At 37.4% G+C, this 16,096-nt stretch overlaps 1 protein-coding gene across 3 annotated transcripts in view; it reads left to right on the top strand.

Moving 5' to 3' along the window:
• SHPRH (SNF2 histone linker PHD RING helicase) overlaps positions 1-16,096 on the top strand; it is a 54,822-nt gene that overhangs the window by 12,899 nt on the left and 25,827 nt on the right. For all 3 annotated transcript variants that reach the window (XR_005828370.1, XM_040597439.1, XM_040597441.1), the window contains exons 9-16: positions 72-767; positions 4,131-4,382; positions 5,785-5,863; positions 7,640-7,803; positions 7,890-8,146; positions 10,905-11,026; positions 13,830-13,918; positions 15,635-15,724. Coding sequence is in view for 2 of the 3 variants with exons in the window: in XM_040597439.1 (XP_040453373.1) it covers positions 72-767; positions 4,131-4,382; positions 5,785-5,863; positions 7,640-7,803; positions 7,890-8,146; positions 10,905-11,026; positions 13,830-13,918; positions 15,635-15,724 (1,749 nt within the window). In the remaining variant the exon portion in view is untranslated. The remainder of the gene's footprint in view (positions 1-71; positions 768-4,130; positions 4,383-5,784; positions 5,864-7,639; positions 7,804-7,889; positions 8,147-10,904; positions 11,027-13,829; positions 13,919-15,634; positions 15,725-16,096) is intronic.

Below are 16,096 nucleotides of genomic sequence, written 5' to 3'. Positions count from 1 at the left end.
GATGTGTTTATACATTAAAAAAAAAAGGTAAGGAGAAAGTCTGTATATTCTTGGTTAATTTTGCTTTGTAGATAGCAAGGTCTTCAGAAAGTGTTCAGAAGAAGCAGCTGATTGATGCTAAAACTCAAACCAAAGAATCAAGAAATAGTAATGTCACTTCTGAAAATGTTATTAAAACCCCTTCACGGGTGGATATCACCATGGAAGAACATGACTATTGTACAACTAGCAAAAATAACAGGAAATTTGAAGCAGATCATGAGAACTCTGTAAAAGAGAATAATGCGCAGCAGGAAGCTGTGGTCCCAAAGTCTCCTGATTTGCAAGGCAGCCTCCTTGTCTCCAGTGATGTGAGCAGTCATCCTGATTTTGATGTTTCTAAAACTACAGCTGATGTCCAGCAGGAAATTCCAAAGGACCAATCCTCACATTCCCAAGAACATGCCAGTGGTAACATACAACATAGCAGTTCTGTATTTCCATTTAACACCTCTGAATACCGATTTGAATGCATCTGTGGTGAGCTTGGGTTGGCTGACTATAAAGCTCGTGTGCAGTGCCTGAAATGTTACTTGTGGCAGCATGCGGAATGTGTAAACTACAAAGAGGAAAACCTGAAGATCAAGCCCTTCTACTGTCCCCATTGCCTTGTGGCAATGAAACCTGTTTCCACGGGAGCAACTCTGATCATTTCTCCAAGTTCTATTTGTCATCAGTGGGTAGATGAGATCAACAGACATGTAAGATCATCTTCTCTTCGAGTTCTGGTAAGGTTGCGTTCATATTCTGGCAAGCTACTTTGTCAAGGCTTGGGGCTTCCTGTCTGACGCATCACAAAGTTCGGGGGTTTCTTTGTCCTCTGTGTCAGAATTGTGCGTTTCTTGTTATTAGACCTATGTTTTGGCATCGCATGGTGCATTGGTGTCCCAGAAAGACTGGCTGCATTTAGTTCTTCGTTTTTTGTCTCATTAGTTGGTCACTGGGAGGTGATACATTGGACTAGGTATCTATCAAATGGAAGCAAATTTTGAGCAGTTGCAACAGTAGGTGATTTGAGAGGGAAGGTTTTGTATGTTTGTTGTTGTTTTTTTTTTTTCTGAAAGCTTACCAAGGAACTTAGAAAGGCCTAACTATAGTTGTTCTGGTAGTGTTGTCTCACATTTGCACCCAAGCAGCGCTCTAACAGTTGCTTCTCATTTTTTTTCTAGATAAAATCGAATGTTTCAGTAGGTAAAGTGTGCTTGTGAATTTCTGGTTCTTGGGCTTTACAAGAGAAGTCTTGGGCCTTGGTGTTTCCAGAAAATAACACCTTTGCAACTTGGGCACCATGTCTATAACATCTGCCATATCTTTTAGGATCTTGCTCATCTGGAGACCATGTATTGTCCTTTTACTTGATTTCTAATACCTGTATGTGTATAAAATAATTATATGTATAGCAACTATGGCTATACAGGATTTTTTAAAATATAGTTATCGCAGTATTCAAGGGTAGCCATTGTCTTTTATTAATGATGTCAAGTTTTGTCCTTCGTATTTTTAGTAGGCAAGAACCTTTGTAAGGATAAAGTACTCTGAGAACCGTACATCCCTTCTGTTTTGAATAAAATAATAGTAGTAGCAGATTGATGAAGAGGGAAAGCTTTGTATTCAGGGATATATCTGATGTCTTCAGCTATGCTGCATAGATGCCCAGTGTATACATGAATTCTAGGCTTCCGGTAAGCTATTTGCGTGAGAAGTGTAATTAGTTTTAGTGCAGCAGCTAAAAAATCTGTAAAACTTGCACAGTTTTCTTAGGATCCAGTCCAAGTTCTATACCAGCTTTGATGAGAACTGTCAGAAATAGATTTACATGGTAACAGTAAAAGACCTTAAATCCCGCATGTCTGTACGTTAAGCTGTGTAACACCTTCCATTCTAAGACACTGTTTTCAATTTTTTTTAACTGCCAACTATAAGTCATCCAGACTTCCTTTCAGTGTTGCTTCAAAATGAGAATTTGTTGGGTTTTTTTCTGTAACATTAACATGAAAATAGTGCAGACATTTCAAAGAACTAGTTTCTCATGTTAACAGGCTTTGCATTGCATGCAAAGGGTGGTTTTTATTTTTCCACCAGCTTGCAACCCATGGCAAATTCTGATGGCTTTATGTAATAGACAAAGAAATTAAAATTTATCCGTAGATCTTGCTTTGTGGCAGGTTGTCTTTTCCTGCTGCTGTGAAAACAACCAACACTTGGCCAAGTTACAAACCTCCGGAAAATCTGTTCATAAATACTATGGAAGAGATCATTAGACTTCAACAGCTACTTTTTTTTCTTCACAGTTGCTTCAGTGAGCATGCTATTTTTTTTTAATTTTTTTTTTTTTTCTTTTTCCGCCTCTTTCATTCTCTCTCTTTTGTTCATGTGCATTGACTTGGTGGCACGTCCTCCATTGTCACACTCTGGAGCTGAACAGAAATTTTCTGCAAGTGTTTCTTCCAGTTGACAGAAACAGTGTTGCCGTATGCACAAACATAAAGGGAGATTATTACTTGAAGAAAAAGACCGTTAACAGTGAAATTAACAGTGAAATCACATACTGATCATCAAGGGGTAAAGATGGGGGGGAATCAACTAAGGTTTTATAGTGCCACCTTAATTTTGGTATTTTTAACTATTGGTTGTGTGATTAAGAGAGTGATAAAGTTTGTGCCAATATGAGGGACTGAAAGACACTGTGATTTTCTTAAATAGTAAAAGTGTTTGTAGGTAGTTGCAGGTAAACACTAAGCGAGATTGTGCATTCTTATATGATAAATCATGAACTTGCAGAATGAGAGATGAATAGAAAGATGCCAGTTATTTCAAGATGAGACTAAAATACAGATTCTTGCTAAAAAAGATAGGGATATTCCTGTATCTGTCAGAAGGAGGCCTTTTTTATTTTAATACTGTGATTAACCTACAGACCTAGATGAGTGTTAAGGAGTAGGTAATGATAGAACTCTTAAAGTAAGCAATGGATGCCTGTAATTTTGAAGTAGGTTCTTGAAGTAAATTGGGAGCAAGAGAAAAAGTTTGTATGAGAAGGAAAAAAAGGCGATTGATACATAGCTCTGGTAATAATTGTTCTTAGTACCTGAAAATCCGGGACATGAGGAAATGCTCCTATTCTAAAAATAGATTTTGTGTACTGTACCACATATTTGAAATTTTAACATGTTTTGGTATTGTAAGTATACTGGGACTCGTACTACGTGCTGTATTTATTTTCTTTAGATATAGAATATTATCCTGGGGAAGCACATAGTAAGATATTTGGTGTAGCTTGTTAATTTTTTTATTTAAACTGTATTTGGTGTAGCTTGTTAATTTTTTAATTTAAACTGTAGTATGTTTCCAAAGGATTAAAATGCTTTAAAAAGCATTACACTTAAAAAAAAGCTTTATGCTTAAAATGCTGGGAGATAAGAAAAATACTTCTGATATTAGAACAAATGTCAACATGAAAGGTTTATAATAATATTCTGTGGATGCACAGGGACTGTTTCTTACTAGGTATTCTTTCTATCTCTTGAGTCTCTGTAGAAGTCTTTTTTTTTTTATAGATAAAAAATTACCCAGAGTATCATTTCTGGGTTTTAAATGTTTTGCTGCATAATTCTGTCTTTGCTTAATTATCCATGAAATTTTTGGGGCATTGGGGAGAAAGGTAATATACCTGTGGTAAAGAAGGAGAGGACTGAATATGTAACGCTGACTTACATAATGTTGCTCTGTACAACATTATGAAATAATTGATTTTGCAAAGTAACTGTTACAACAGATAACTGTTGTAGAAAATACTGAAGTCCTTTTCTGTTTTTCTTCAAAGGAGGAAAAAATTGTTTTGTGAAAATATAAATAATCATACATAAAAATTTTGCATCAGTGTCTGGATTGCATTTATTATTGGTGTTACTTCTGTGTATTTCCTACCATGCTACTATATGAATACAGGTTTTATGAACAGTTTCTTCTTGTATGAGTAACACTGCTAAAAGCATGCATGTTGTAAGCTGTATGGGTGTGTTAGAATTTTTATTAAAGTGTCTCTTACCTTCATTCTTTGCTGTTGTGCTATTGAACACAAATCTGTGTAGGTGTATCAAGGCGTGAAGAAGCATGGCTTTTTGCAGCCACACATGTTGGCAGAGCAGGAGGTAGTTATCACCACATATGATGTCCTCCGCACTGAACTGAACTATGTAGATATACCCCACAGTAACAGTGAAGATGGGCGCCGTTTCCGCAACCAGAAGCGGTACATGGCCATTCCCAGCCCCTTGGTAGCAGTGGAGTGGTGGAGGATCTGCCTTGATGAAGCACAAATGGTTGAATGCACTACTGCAAAGGTATGGCGTTCCTGGTCATGAATTTATTTAACTTGAAAAGGTTTTGACAAGCTTATTGTAAATAATACAATAAACTTCCCTCTCCCCTTCTTAACGTTCATTGCACTCAGGTAATTTGTCCTTGCAGCTTGTTCTTTATAAGTGAATTTTTTGTTGGAGTTATTTACTAGTAAGTGGTTCTTCTCTTGGGATTTTGGCAGACTCTGAAGTATACCCACCTCAAAAAATACTTAGCGTAATCTATACCGACAGTTTAAAAAACTAGGTCATCACATTGTATATGGTGTTTGATAATTTCAAACAAGACACTGGCCTATTCGGTGACATAATTCAGAGGCATAGATACATCTTTTGAGTTAGAAGCTAAAATAGTCAACAGTCTGTCTGCAAACTCTAGGGCTGTAGTCTGCAGAGGGTGATTAATTAGTATTTGTCCAGTCTTTTTGCCCAAGACAGGAAGACAAAAATGCTACTTACGTAATGAATTATGGGCTTTAATTGTTTGTTTTGGTGTTTTTTTTCCCCACATACTGTTTCTTTTGCTGTTTGTCTTCTTTGAACCTGTATGTGGTGGGTTGACCTTGGCTGAACACCAGGTGCCTCCCAAGCCACTCTTATCACTCTCCTCCTCAGCAGAACAATAGGGGAGAAAATAAGATGGGAAAAAAAACCACCTTACGGGTCAAGATGAAGGCAGTTTAATGAAGCAATAGCAAAGGTCACGCTTGTGGAAGTGAAGAAAACCAGAAAATTTATTCTCTACTTCCCATCAGCAGGTGATGTTCGGCCACTTTCTGGGAAGCAAGACTTCATTATGTGTAGTGGCTGCTCCAGAAGGCAAATGTTGTAAATAATGATTGCTCCTCCCCTTCCTCCTCCTTTCTTCTGGCTTTTATATCTGAGCAGACGTCGTATGCTATGGAATATCCTGTTGGTCACTTCGGGTCAGCTGTCCTGGCTGTGTCCCCTTCCAGGATTTTACGCACCCCCAGCCTGCTGGGGGCTGGTGGGGGAGGTTGGAGAGGCAGCCTGGATGCTGTGCGAGCGCTGCTCAGCAGCAGTCAAACCACTGGTGTGGTATCACCACCTTTCTAGGTACCAGTGCAAGCACAGCGCTGTGAGGGCTGCCGTGGGGCTCAGCCAGACCCAATACACCTGAATTGCACTTAATTATTTGGAAGTGGATATGACTTTTACCAGCTTTCAGTTACCCTCAAAAAAGCTCAGTACAGTAATTTTATACACATTTTTATAATATATTGTATCAATGCTGCTTACAGGTCTGCTAATCTCACATACTGAAAAAATGTTCAGACTTTTTAAAAATAAGGTCCACGTCTTTCCAGACTGTGTTCCACTCTGTTCTTCCTTTCCAACTGTTGGTTCTATCTTCTTTTGCTAGGCTGCTGAAATGGCACTCCGCTTAAGTGGAATCAATCGCTGGTGTGTCAGTGGCACTCCTGTACAGCGAGGATTAGAAGGTGAGATTTTATGTAGCAGTGTCTTCTGTGGGTTTTTCTTGTGCTGATAATTAGGTGTAGTGGTTTGAAGCAGTTAAAATGTCTGCTAGTTTTTCTCTGAATTCTTTAGACGCTCTGACTTGGGAAGCAATAATCTTTAAGAATGTAATAAAACCATCAATAAATAAATGCATCAGTACAAAAATTGCAGAGCTGAAATCTTTTTATCTCCCTGAATTAGCAAATACTTTGAGGAGAAAAGAAGCTGTATGTTGGAACAGCTGACTCAAGGCTGTTCTCCAATTTTCACTTAGCAAAGTGGGTAAATATTAACCCTTCCTTATTGCAGCTAAAGATAGTCTGCACTGCTTACAGAACCCTTCTGTCCAATACAGCAAGCAAAGCTGTATTTGCTTTTTGCATAGCCCCATATGAACTACTGTGGGCATCAGCTGCCATGAATATAAATTCTAAAAATTGTACTAAAGCTTTATGAAACTGTCTTAAGTCCTTATGTAAGGACTTAATGAATTGAGATGAGTGGCGTAGGGAGCTGTATGTTAGCAGGTGTCATTTATCTTGTCTTTTTTGTGAGGTACTCAAGTTTCTGTAGACAGGCTTCATACAGAGATAGAAAAAAAGAAAGGAAACAGAGTAACTTCTTTATCTCCCTGTGTTCTTTGGATTTAGAAATATGTGGTGCACATTGAGGCAATTTGAAGGTGGATAAATCAGTGTAAGCATTTGTGTGCATTTGTGAAGTATTGTTCAGATACCAAGCTATTATAAAAGTCAATATTGAGATTAATTCATTATGGAATTATGGATTAAATTTATAAATACACACAGTAGTTGTGAGAATACATAGTTAATAAAGCAAACACTATAGAAGTGATTCATTTGACTGTCATGATTAACTTGTTCAAGTCCTTATGTATGATAGTGTTGATTTAATACATATCTGAAATGTTACATTGTCCATAATACATGTTGGCCAGGTGCTCAGGCAGCCCCCATCACAGAGGGGATGAGAACTGCTGACTGATTTCAGTTTGTGCCCCAGTGTTGTAATTAAATGGGATAGAATGTCTGGGTAAAAAATGCTTCCTGCATAGAAATAATTCTTAGAATTTTTCTTCCCCTGGTCTGTGATGTATTTGGTGAATGTCTCGCAGCTCTCATCTTTTCCAGTAAGATTTAGATACGAGCTTAAAGTCAGTATGTCCTTAAATTTTGTCCCCCAGAATGATGTGTTTCTGAACCATCTCTCAATTAGTAAGAAAACAATAAAAGTGTGTTTTGTTAATGTCTTATGCCTTAGTAGAAAAGTGAATGTCTTCTGAATTGCAGCCCTTTCTAGGATTGTGGGCAACAGACAGTTGGTGCACAGCAGGCTGTGAAGTAATGATACTGAGCAGTATTGCTTTAGAAAAACCTGGCAAATCCAGTTAACCATATGCAATCATGTAATTTCTACCTCTCACCTCTGCTCTGAATAGGTTTACGTTCATTGCTCTTGGAAACTTGAAAAGAGGGAAGTGTCTCACAAATAGTTATAGTCCAGAAAGTTCTATGAAAATCAACAACTAGCTAAAGGAGAGAACCTCAGTTGTCCCCCACTTGGTCAAATTACCTATTTTGGTGAGGGAATGACTGGAAAACAAGTGGAAAGATGACAGCCAGGATGTAGTTGCTTTATGTCTGGTAACCTTTGTATGAAATGTAATGATTTTTGGAGGCATATTGTGAAGTATTAGAGCACAAACACTGTACTAAAACACTTTCTTTTCTTGGCAGATCTGTATGGATTAGTCCTTTTTCTTGGAGTTGATCCTTACTGGGTCAAACATTGGTGGGACCAGCTTTTATATCGACCTTATTGTAGGAAAAATCCCCGGCCTCTCTACAGTCTAATTGCCAAAATAATGTGGAGATCAGCAAAGAAGGATGTGATTGACCAAGTAAATAAGAGTTTTGGCTTTTAAAATTCCTGAACAACACTTATCAATACCTTTATTTGCAAATTACTTTTCCTTTTTAATTGCAGATTCAAATCCCCCCTCAGACAGAAAATGTACACTGGCTTCACTTTTCTCCTGTGGAGAGACACTTCTATCATCGCCAGCACGAGGTGTGCTGCCAGGATGCATTGGCAAAACTCAGGAAGATTTCAGACTGGACTCTTAAGCTTAGTAGCCTAGATAGAAGGACTGTGACTTCTATTCTGTACCCTTTGCTGCGGCTGAGGCAGGCCTGCTGTCATCCACAAGCTGTTCGGGGAGAGTTCTTGCCATTACAGAAAAGGTGAATTTCTGTCACTTCTTAAATGGCTGGCTTTATCCAAAGCAAAAACTCTGATTGTCTCCAGCAGTGCAAGATCCTGTACAGTTCTCAAACAAGCTTAATTTTAAGCTTATTTAGTTAAATATGCAACTATGGCACACCAAGGTATCTGACCTCTGAAGCTGAGTAGGATGCAGTAGGGTAGTTAATGTAATTCTTGTGTAAAAGACTATGATACTGGGAGGCAGTTGTTAGTGCAGTAACATTTTAACCTTACGATGCTGATGGATACTGATGGTGTTGCAGGTGACAGAGTTTGAAACAAACCCGATTCTTTTTCAGTTTTAAATAAGCCCACTGATTTTTTTATTCATCTTAGAAAACTCATGTTTATAAATGAGAACAAAAAACAAAATGAACCAACAGAATGGTGTAATTCTTTAATTCAAAGAAAATTTTGTTAATCTAAGGTTGCAGAATTGGTAAAGATAGATCCAACATTGAAAGCTGTTTAAATCCTTCGTTCTTTTTTTTCCTCCTTTGTGTGCTTTCAAGATCATCTTCCTCAAGTGCCCTGCAGATACCAGTTTGGTCTTAGCCTTTGTTAGACCAACAGCATGTTGCTAGCACTCTTTGTGAAATATAGCTACTATTACTTTTTCAGTCATTTAGAGGGGCGTTGTGAAAGAACAGGCTGTTTTCATTCCAGGCTCTCCGAGTACTGTCTATGTTGTTTCTGTTTGAAGCTACAGGTAGGGAAAAAATTAACACTGCCAGTGTTATTTCTGCTGTGCCTTGTTCTTGTTCATCCATTCTATTCAGTCTTTCTATCCTTTTATGAAGTTTTGTGCCTACTCCTTCCCCTTTCTCACACAGGGCACCTACATTGCCTAAGCAGCTGTAACAGACATTGCACCTACTTTAGCAAGTACCAGTAGTAGGCACTATGCTATAGCACTTTCTGTCTAACAGTCTGCTAGTGTGGAAGCAAGGACTCAGACATGGGAGAAATCAATATTCCCACCAGCCTATACAACATTATTTGCATTAAAATGAGCCCGTGGAGTACAAATGAAACATGTAAACGGAGCTGAGTATGCTGGGGACAGCTTAGTAGTGTGTTGGCTTTGGTGGAATGGTTGCGGACTAGCAATGAAAATTAAATCTTTCTTAAAATTTTATGTACAAAGAAAATTTGTTTCCCAGCACTGTTTACGTATCTTTTTTGTGAACCAAGCTTGACAGCAGCAGTGGACGTTCCTAGAACAGAAGATTTGGCTCCTGGCCCTGGCTTTGATTATATTAAGGAGAATAATGAAGAAATTCAGTGCTAGGAGTTTTGATGAATAAGAGAAATCTACTGAAACAAGCAAGTTGATGCTGGAGCATATGGATAAGAGAAACTGGCCTGAAACAAGAAAGCTGAGTTTGAAGCATGTTGCATGTTAGATGACATTTTTTCCCACTTGTGTAGCGAAGGCAGTAAATGAGAGCATCTACTCAGCAAAAATATAGCCCTCAAAAGGGAGTTTTCTAGGCTCCTCTAGTTAAACTGAGTGAAAAACGTTTGGTTTTGTCTCAGTTGGTAGTCTCAGGCTATGTATCAAGTTGCATACTCTTTATGTACATCATTTTGCTTTTACAATTTTTCTTGAAACTGCTGATGGTTTTGAAAATGAAAGGTAAGTAGTAATAGCAGAATTATCAGAGTATGAACAGCAGGTGTTATGTGTATATGCCAATACCTCTCCAGAATTCAGCTAATTACGAAGTCATTTTATTGATCTAAAGCCTGCCGTAGTGTAACACTGTAGTGTAAACTCGAGGGCAAATGGAACAGTGTTGCAAGGCAGGTAAACTAAAGGCTTAGTCAAGAATACCCTTCCAGCATCTCTTGGGACCAAACTGCACAGGAGTTACATCACCTCTTACCCTACTCCATCTACAGCACTATACACCAAATAGTAGATGCTTCTCCTGAAGGTCAGTGAGGCTGAGGAGCAGAGTTTCAGGGAGCGCGGGGTGGTGTCTGTTCTCACAGAAGCAAATGGTCACAGAAGCAGCCTCAGGTCAGCTGTTGTAGACTGTTGCAGTTTACTCTCCGATCTGTTCACATCAGTCTTGCTGCCTGGATTCTTTGTCCCCTGGCCTTACTCCAAGCTATTCTTCATGCTTCTTTCTTTCTTTGTTTTCATCTCTGTTCTTCCTCTTACCTGTCAATTTCCTTATTTTTATGTTAAGCTAATTCTCTCCGGACTAAATTCTTTTCATGAATTACAAATATTACAAACAAAAGTAGAAAAGGAAGTTTGAACGATAATTGCTAATCTTTACTACTCTCATTTCACATAATTTTCTGTTTACCTTGACACCTTACGTGTTTTGCATGTTTAAATTGGTAGAAGAGGGGAGAAACACAGTCTCATAGCTGTTTTCATTTGAACAGCTTCTAGCAAAATTAGGTCTATTTTTGCTTGTTTCCAGGAACAATTTATTTTGCCTTTTGAAGGAATATTTTATCCAGTTCTAATTTTCCTTTTGCTTCTTATTTCTTGTTTTTAGGAGCTGTCAACCCCTTGACATAATCAAGTTAGGGTAAAGCTCCAGCTGGAAGAAAAGCTGACTAGGTGTTTTTTTAATAAGTAAATAAATCGCAAGTAAACATTTGCACAGTATGCTGTATGCAAGTAATAATCTTCTGTGCTGCACAGCATGACAGTTTTACCTCTCTAGTGTTGTGGTTTTGTTTCAAATTTGAGCCATTTGGTCTCCATTTCAGCACCATGACCATGGAGGAACTGTTAACATCTCTGCAGAAGAAATGTCGAACAGAGTGTGAGGAAGCTCACCGACAACTGGTGTGTGCTCTAAATGGCTTAGCTGGTATCCATATCATTAAAGGTAAGATTGGGTGGCTGTAGCATATTCTTTACTCCTTTTAGTAGGCTAATAACTGTTTAGACAACACAGTGTAAAAACAGTGGCTTTTTCTAATTGAGGGAGAAAGCCATAGTGAAATCCAGGGAAGCTAGAGAGGCTTGTAACAGTATTTGTAACAAAACCCAACATTCATTCTAGATGACGGAGACAAGGTGTAGTTTGGTGTATCTTTGAGATGTCTCAGAGTATTTCTGGCTTTTATGTTTTATATTCTTTCTTGATTCTACAACCTGTGTACTGAGAGGATAAAAGAAGTAGTACTTGTGTAACTGTACTTAAGCTGCTCTTGTTTTATCAGTACTGCTTTCTGGGCTTCCTTTGTGCCCCCTGCCACGCAAACTGCTATCCTGACTGTGGAATCTCTTTGCTACTGCTTGCTATAGAGCTTTGTATGTATGTAGTTTTTCTGAGTTGAGGGGAAAAAAGCTTTGAATGGGAAACAAAATTAATTGTGTTAATCTCAAATGTCCCATTAAACAATATGATAATAAACTAAAATAATTTAGTCATGAATGTGGAACAAATGCCTCTTTGCCAAGTAGTAAGACTTTTAAAGTTGACAAACTGCTTGAGTTTTTCCAGCTCATGTTAAAGTCTTCCTTCAAAGAGGAGAACAAGCGAACTGCCTGTTCTGTTACTTTCAGAAAGACTACAGAGTCTGTAGTTAGTAGGTTTTTTTACTTTGTTTTGATTGCAGGATGGAGATCAAGTGTTCCAGGTAGAATCAAGTGCTTAAAAATTTAAATACTTCTAAATTACATTATTAGCAAAATTAAAGTTTGGCCTTTTTTGAAAAGTAGGTTGATGAAAATTGCATCTGGTGAGAAATAAAAACAGGACAGAGGCAGAGTTCTGGTCTATAACACATACACACCATGCCCCCCAGCATTACTGTTACTCAGTCGTCTTTATCAGCAAGGAAGAAGTGCATGTTATATGGAAGTGACTCCATGAATTTATTGTTGGTACAGTTGAAATCTTAGAAGTCTAATTGTTATTAGTCCAACTCTAATTGCTCTGGGCAAAAAGAGAATAATCATCGCACTTATTTCTACTGCTGGTCCTGCTTTTATGCTTACCTTTTTACTGCCCTTCTGGGTCCTGAGGTCAGTGGTTTCATACTGGGGGTGGCAATGCTATGGCTAGTTATCATTTGGAGCTCTTTGTCAGGAGGAGTAAGATGTTTCTGTTGATGGTTTCTTCTTTCTCACTCAAGGATCCAGTTGGGGTCATTTTTATGTTTGCTAGCACACTTTTACACCTTTCTCGTTCATCACTGGTCTGCAGTTCCACATTAACACCAAACTTCGTGTACATGATGCCTTTTATGAATGTTACATACTATTTCTTTGTTCTCTTTGTTGCCCCTAAAACCAGTTTTGTCCAGCTCTAGGTCTTCATTTCTTTGACTGTGGGTGAGTTACTTATAGCCGTGGCTTCCTTATTCACTGCCGAGCCTGTGCACCATCTCTTAGCATCCCATGGCTGTACTCTACACTGCATCCTATATCTTTACTTTTCAAGTTCTCTGCTGTTGTTACTAGGCCTGTATTTCTCTACACTACATCGTTGTGTTAGTTGTAAATATCTCATTCTATGTGGAATAACTGCTTGTTACTGCTGTGTATATAAAGCTGTGATTGTACCACACAGAAAAAAGTTCAAAAAGAAAAAAAAGACAAAATTAGTTATGGACACCTAGCAAATTAAAGAAATTGCTGTCACAGCTCAGCCAAGGAAAAGGTCCAGGTGGGTCAAGAAGAGTTCAAAGGAGGCCTGACAAGCCTCAAGCTTGAGGGCATGCAAATTCAGCAAATTTCAGCACTTTTGGCCTGTTACTAGTAATAGCAACAGTATATTGCAGGACTACACTCTTACAACTGGCAACTGTTTCAATGTAAGAATAAACAATCTTGTTGAAATAGAGTTGTTACACTTACAGATAGGTAGGAAGATGATTTTTGTTTTACTCTTATTTGTTTTTATACTTTTCATGTCCCTGTACTTCTCCATGTTTTAAGAGTCTGCTAAGGCTCTTACTGACTTAAGTAAATTTCCATCAGTTGAGAAAAGAAAATAAAAATTGATTATTTTTTTGCTGCTTTTCCATACGCAAGTTCAATTTTGTATTTCTTTTTTAATTTATATATATTTAATTTATAAATATATTTCCTGAGATGTGGTTGTGATGTTAGCAGCTTACATCAGTAGTTATGCTCCCTGCATGTATTTAATCATTTCTGCATTTCTGAAGTATGACACAATTTTCATTGTTTTCACTGGAGGAGTGAATTTGCAGTGCAAATTTAGTAATGCACCACTGCAGTGAGTTGTAGATTATGGGGTTTTCAGACTTACGCAACTGTGAATACGTATTTTAGGATCAAGAATTCTACGGATTTTGCAGTCACAAAAGATAGTTAATTTGGAAACTGCTTTAGTGTTTGTGAAATATAATACTCTGTCTTTTACCAGATTTTGGGGTTTTTTTTTTATTTATTTTTTTGTGGGGGAGAGGGTGGAATGAATAAGGAAGGTTTGCTTGAAGACAAGCAAATATTATACAGCCTCTCTGAAAACATCTCTAGTATGTTACAAGTGATGGCCAGTTGTGACTGCTTGTATGTTTAAAAACCAACACAATATGTGTATGTTTTTGTTACTTTTTTCAATTCAGGAGAATATATATTGGCTGCAGAGCTGTGTATATTTACAAAACAACACAATATGTGTATGTTTTTGTTACTCTCTTTTTTTAATTCAGGAGAATATGCATTGGCTGCAGAGCTGTACAGAGAAGTTTTACGATCATCTGAAGAGCACAAAGAAAAGCTCAAAACAGATTCCTTGCAAGTGAGTGAGCATTCAAATGTAAAGAGATGTAGTTAAGAACTGGAATACTTTAGATTTAATTTACCAGGTCAGTCTTTTCTTCCTCCCATTGGTGTGCTGAATGACTCTTTCAGTCTGCTGTCGTTGTCATGATCTTTAGATAGGAGTCTGTCCAGTGATCTTCATGTTTCCTTTTTTCTTTTTTCTAAAGATACTGTGAGTCTTCACGGTATCCCAGAAACAGTGTATGGTCTCCACCTGCTGTTCTGCAATAAACTTAACAAGCTGAATTCCTAGACTTGTGTATGTAGCTGTGACTACTCACATTAATGGTACCATATTACATCCTGCAAATACAGGCTGCTGGGTTTTTGTTGAGAATGATATTAATGTGCTAAATGGTAGAGAATAATAAAATTGTTGCATTGCAGATGATGTTCTCTGGAGGGGCGTCAAAGCGTGAAAAAGAATCAAAGTGAATTTTCTCTTCAGGCAATATATTAATACATTTTGAATACTGTATTAAAAATATGAATATATTTTCCTGGTAAAAAAGCAGTGGTTCTCTAAGTAACGTATTTATATGTCTTCAAGAAATGTCAGTTCTAAATTGACCAAAATTTTCTTAAGCATAACAAGATATTTAAAATGTTAATGACAGGTAAATAAGAAGTGATCAATTATCTATTTCTTTACTTTGCTTGCTTCCATAAGTTACTGTTTGGTGATCCTGCCTGTGGTCATCTCATGGCTCTGTTGTGTTCCTTTGATCTTCCTTTCTCCTTTGTGACTTCCCAGAGGCATTTTTCACTTAGCATAGCCATATCAGCATAAACTTTTTAAGCTACTCATAACAAGATTAATTAAGCTGTTTTATTGGATTATGCAATCCAGTAAAGCTTTTTTTTTCCTTCTGAAAAATGTACACTGCTTAATATAGCCTTTGTGTAATAAAACTCAGCTTCTGTTGAGTGCTTCCCAGTTGTGTAGGCTTAGGTCTTTATGATAATGGCAAACTACTGTTGGCCAGTGCTCTTCAGTGGCTGAGATAGTAATAGGGCAAAGGGGAACTGAATCCAGTAGGTGAGAACTGCACAAGTTCGCGATAGTTGAAGTTATTAGTATGAGTTTGTGGGAGATGAGCAGTCAGCGTAATATTAGGGGTCTGGTTTAGGATACGTAGGGTGAACCTAGGTAAAAGGAGTTGCCTTATATTAACAATCAAGTTTATTTTCCCTAGAAATGAACAGAAATGTCATGTTCTATTCAGTCACCTTTTATTTCAGAAAAATGAAAAACATGAAAAAAGATTGAAGCTTTTGGAAGCTGTTTTGTTTTTCTAATAGCTTATCTAAAGCAAAATAAAGTTAAATGAATTATAATATTCTGAAAGATATTTACAAAAGAATGGGCTCTGAGATAAATAATTCATTTTCCATACTGTCAAGGGCTGTTTTAATTAAGAGGGTGAGTATACGACAGAATCTGATGACTTGGCATCAAAATTGCCTGCCAATTTGCTTTCGAGGTATTGAAGGTCTTTTTAATGTTTCATTTCCAACCTCAAAGAATGTTCATTGCCTTTAGAAGATGCTTCTAGATTAACAAAGAAAAAATAAAATTAATTGTAAATGACTACTAACTTCTTGCTCTAAGCTTTCTTTGCTGTTAAAGCTTTTCCTGTCACAGATGTTGCAATGTATTTTTTCATGATTGCTGTTGACTTTCTGTATTTAGAGACTTCATTCTACACACAATTTGATGGAATTGTTGGCAAAGCACCCAGGAATTCCCCCAACTTTGCGTGACAGCCGACTTGCAGAAGAGGTAAATGTTCATTTATTATATATGAATAAATTTTGAAGAGGACCTCTTCAGGTTTTTATTTTTCAATATTTTCTGTAACAGAAGAATTAACATTAACTAGATTTCAAATAAGTGTAACTTAAAATGTAACTATGTACAGTTCCTTTCAGGTTAGTAAAATCGAGAGTTGTTTATTGTGTGAGGTGAGAGCAGAAATGTCCAGTAAAATGCTGCTGTTCAGAGTGCTTGGTAATCTGTTTTGTGAGCGTCTTTTATTGAGGTTTTAATAATTTTCATGTCTAAAATGTGCTTTTCCCCACCCCACAATGTTCTTGTGGAAATAACTTGCATAGATGTTACTGATAAAGAATACATCATCCAGAATTCTTTTGA

The sequence above is a fragment of the Falco naumanni genome, chromosome 6, assembly GCF_017639655.2.
Source record: "Falco naumanni isolate bFalNau1 chromosome 6, bFalNau1.pat, whole genome shotgun sequence".
NCBI lineage: Eukaryota > Metazoa > Chordata > Aves > Falconiformes > Falconidae > Falco > Falco naumanni.
This window is presented reverse-complemented; position numbering and strand designations above follow the sequence as displayed.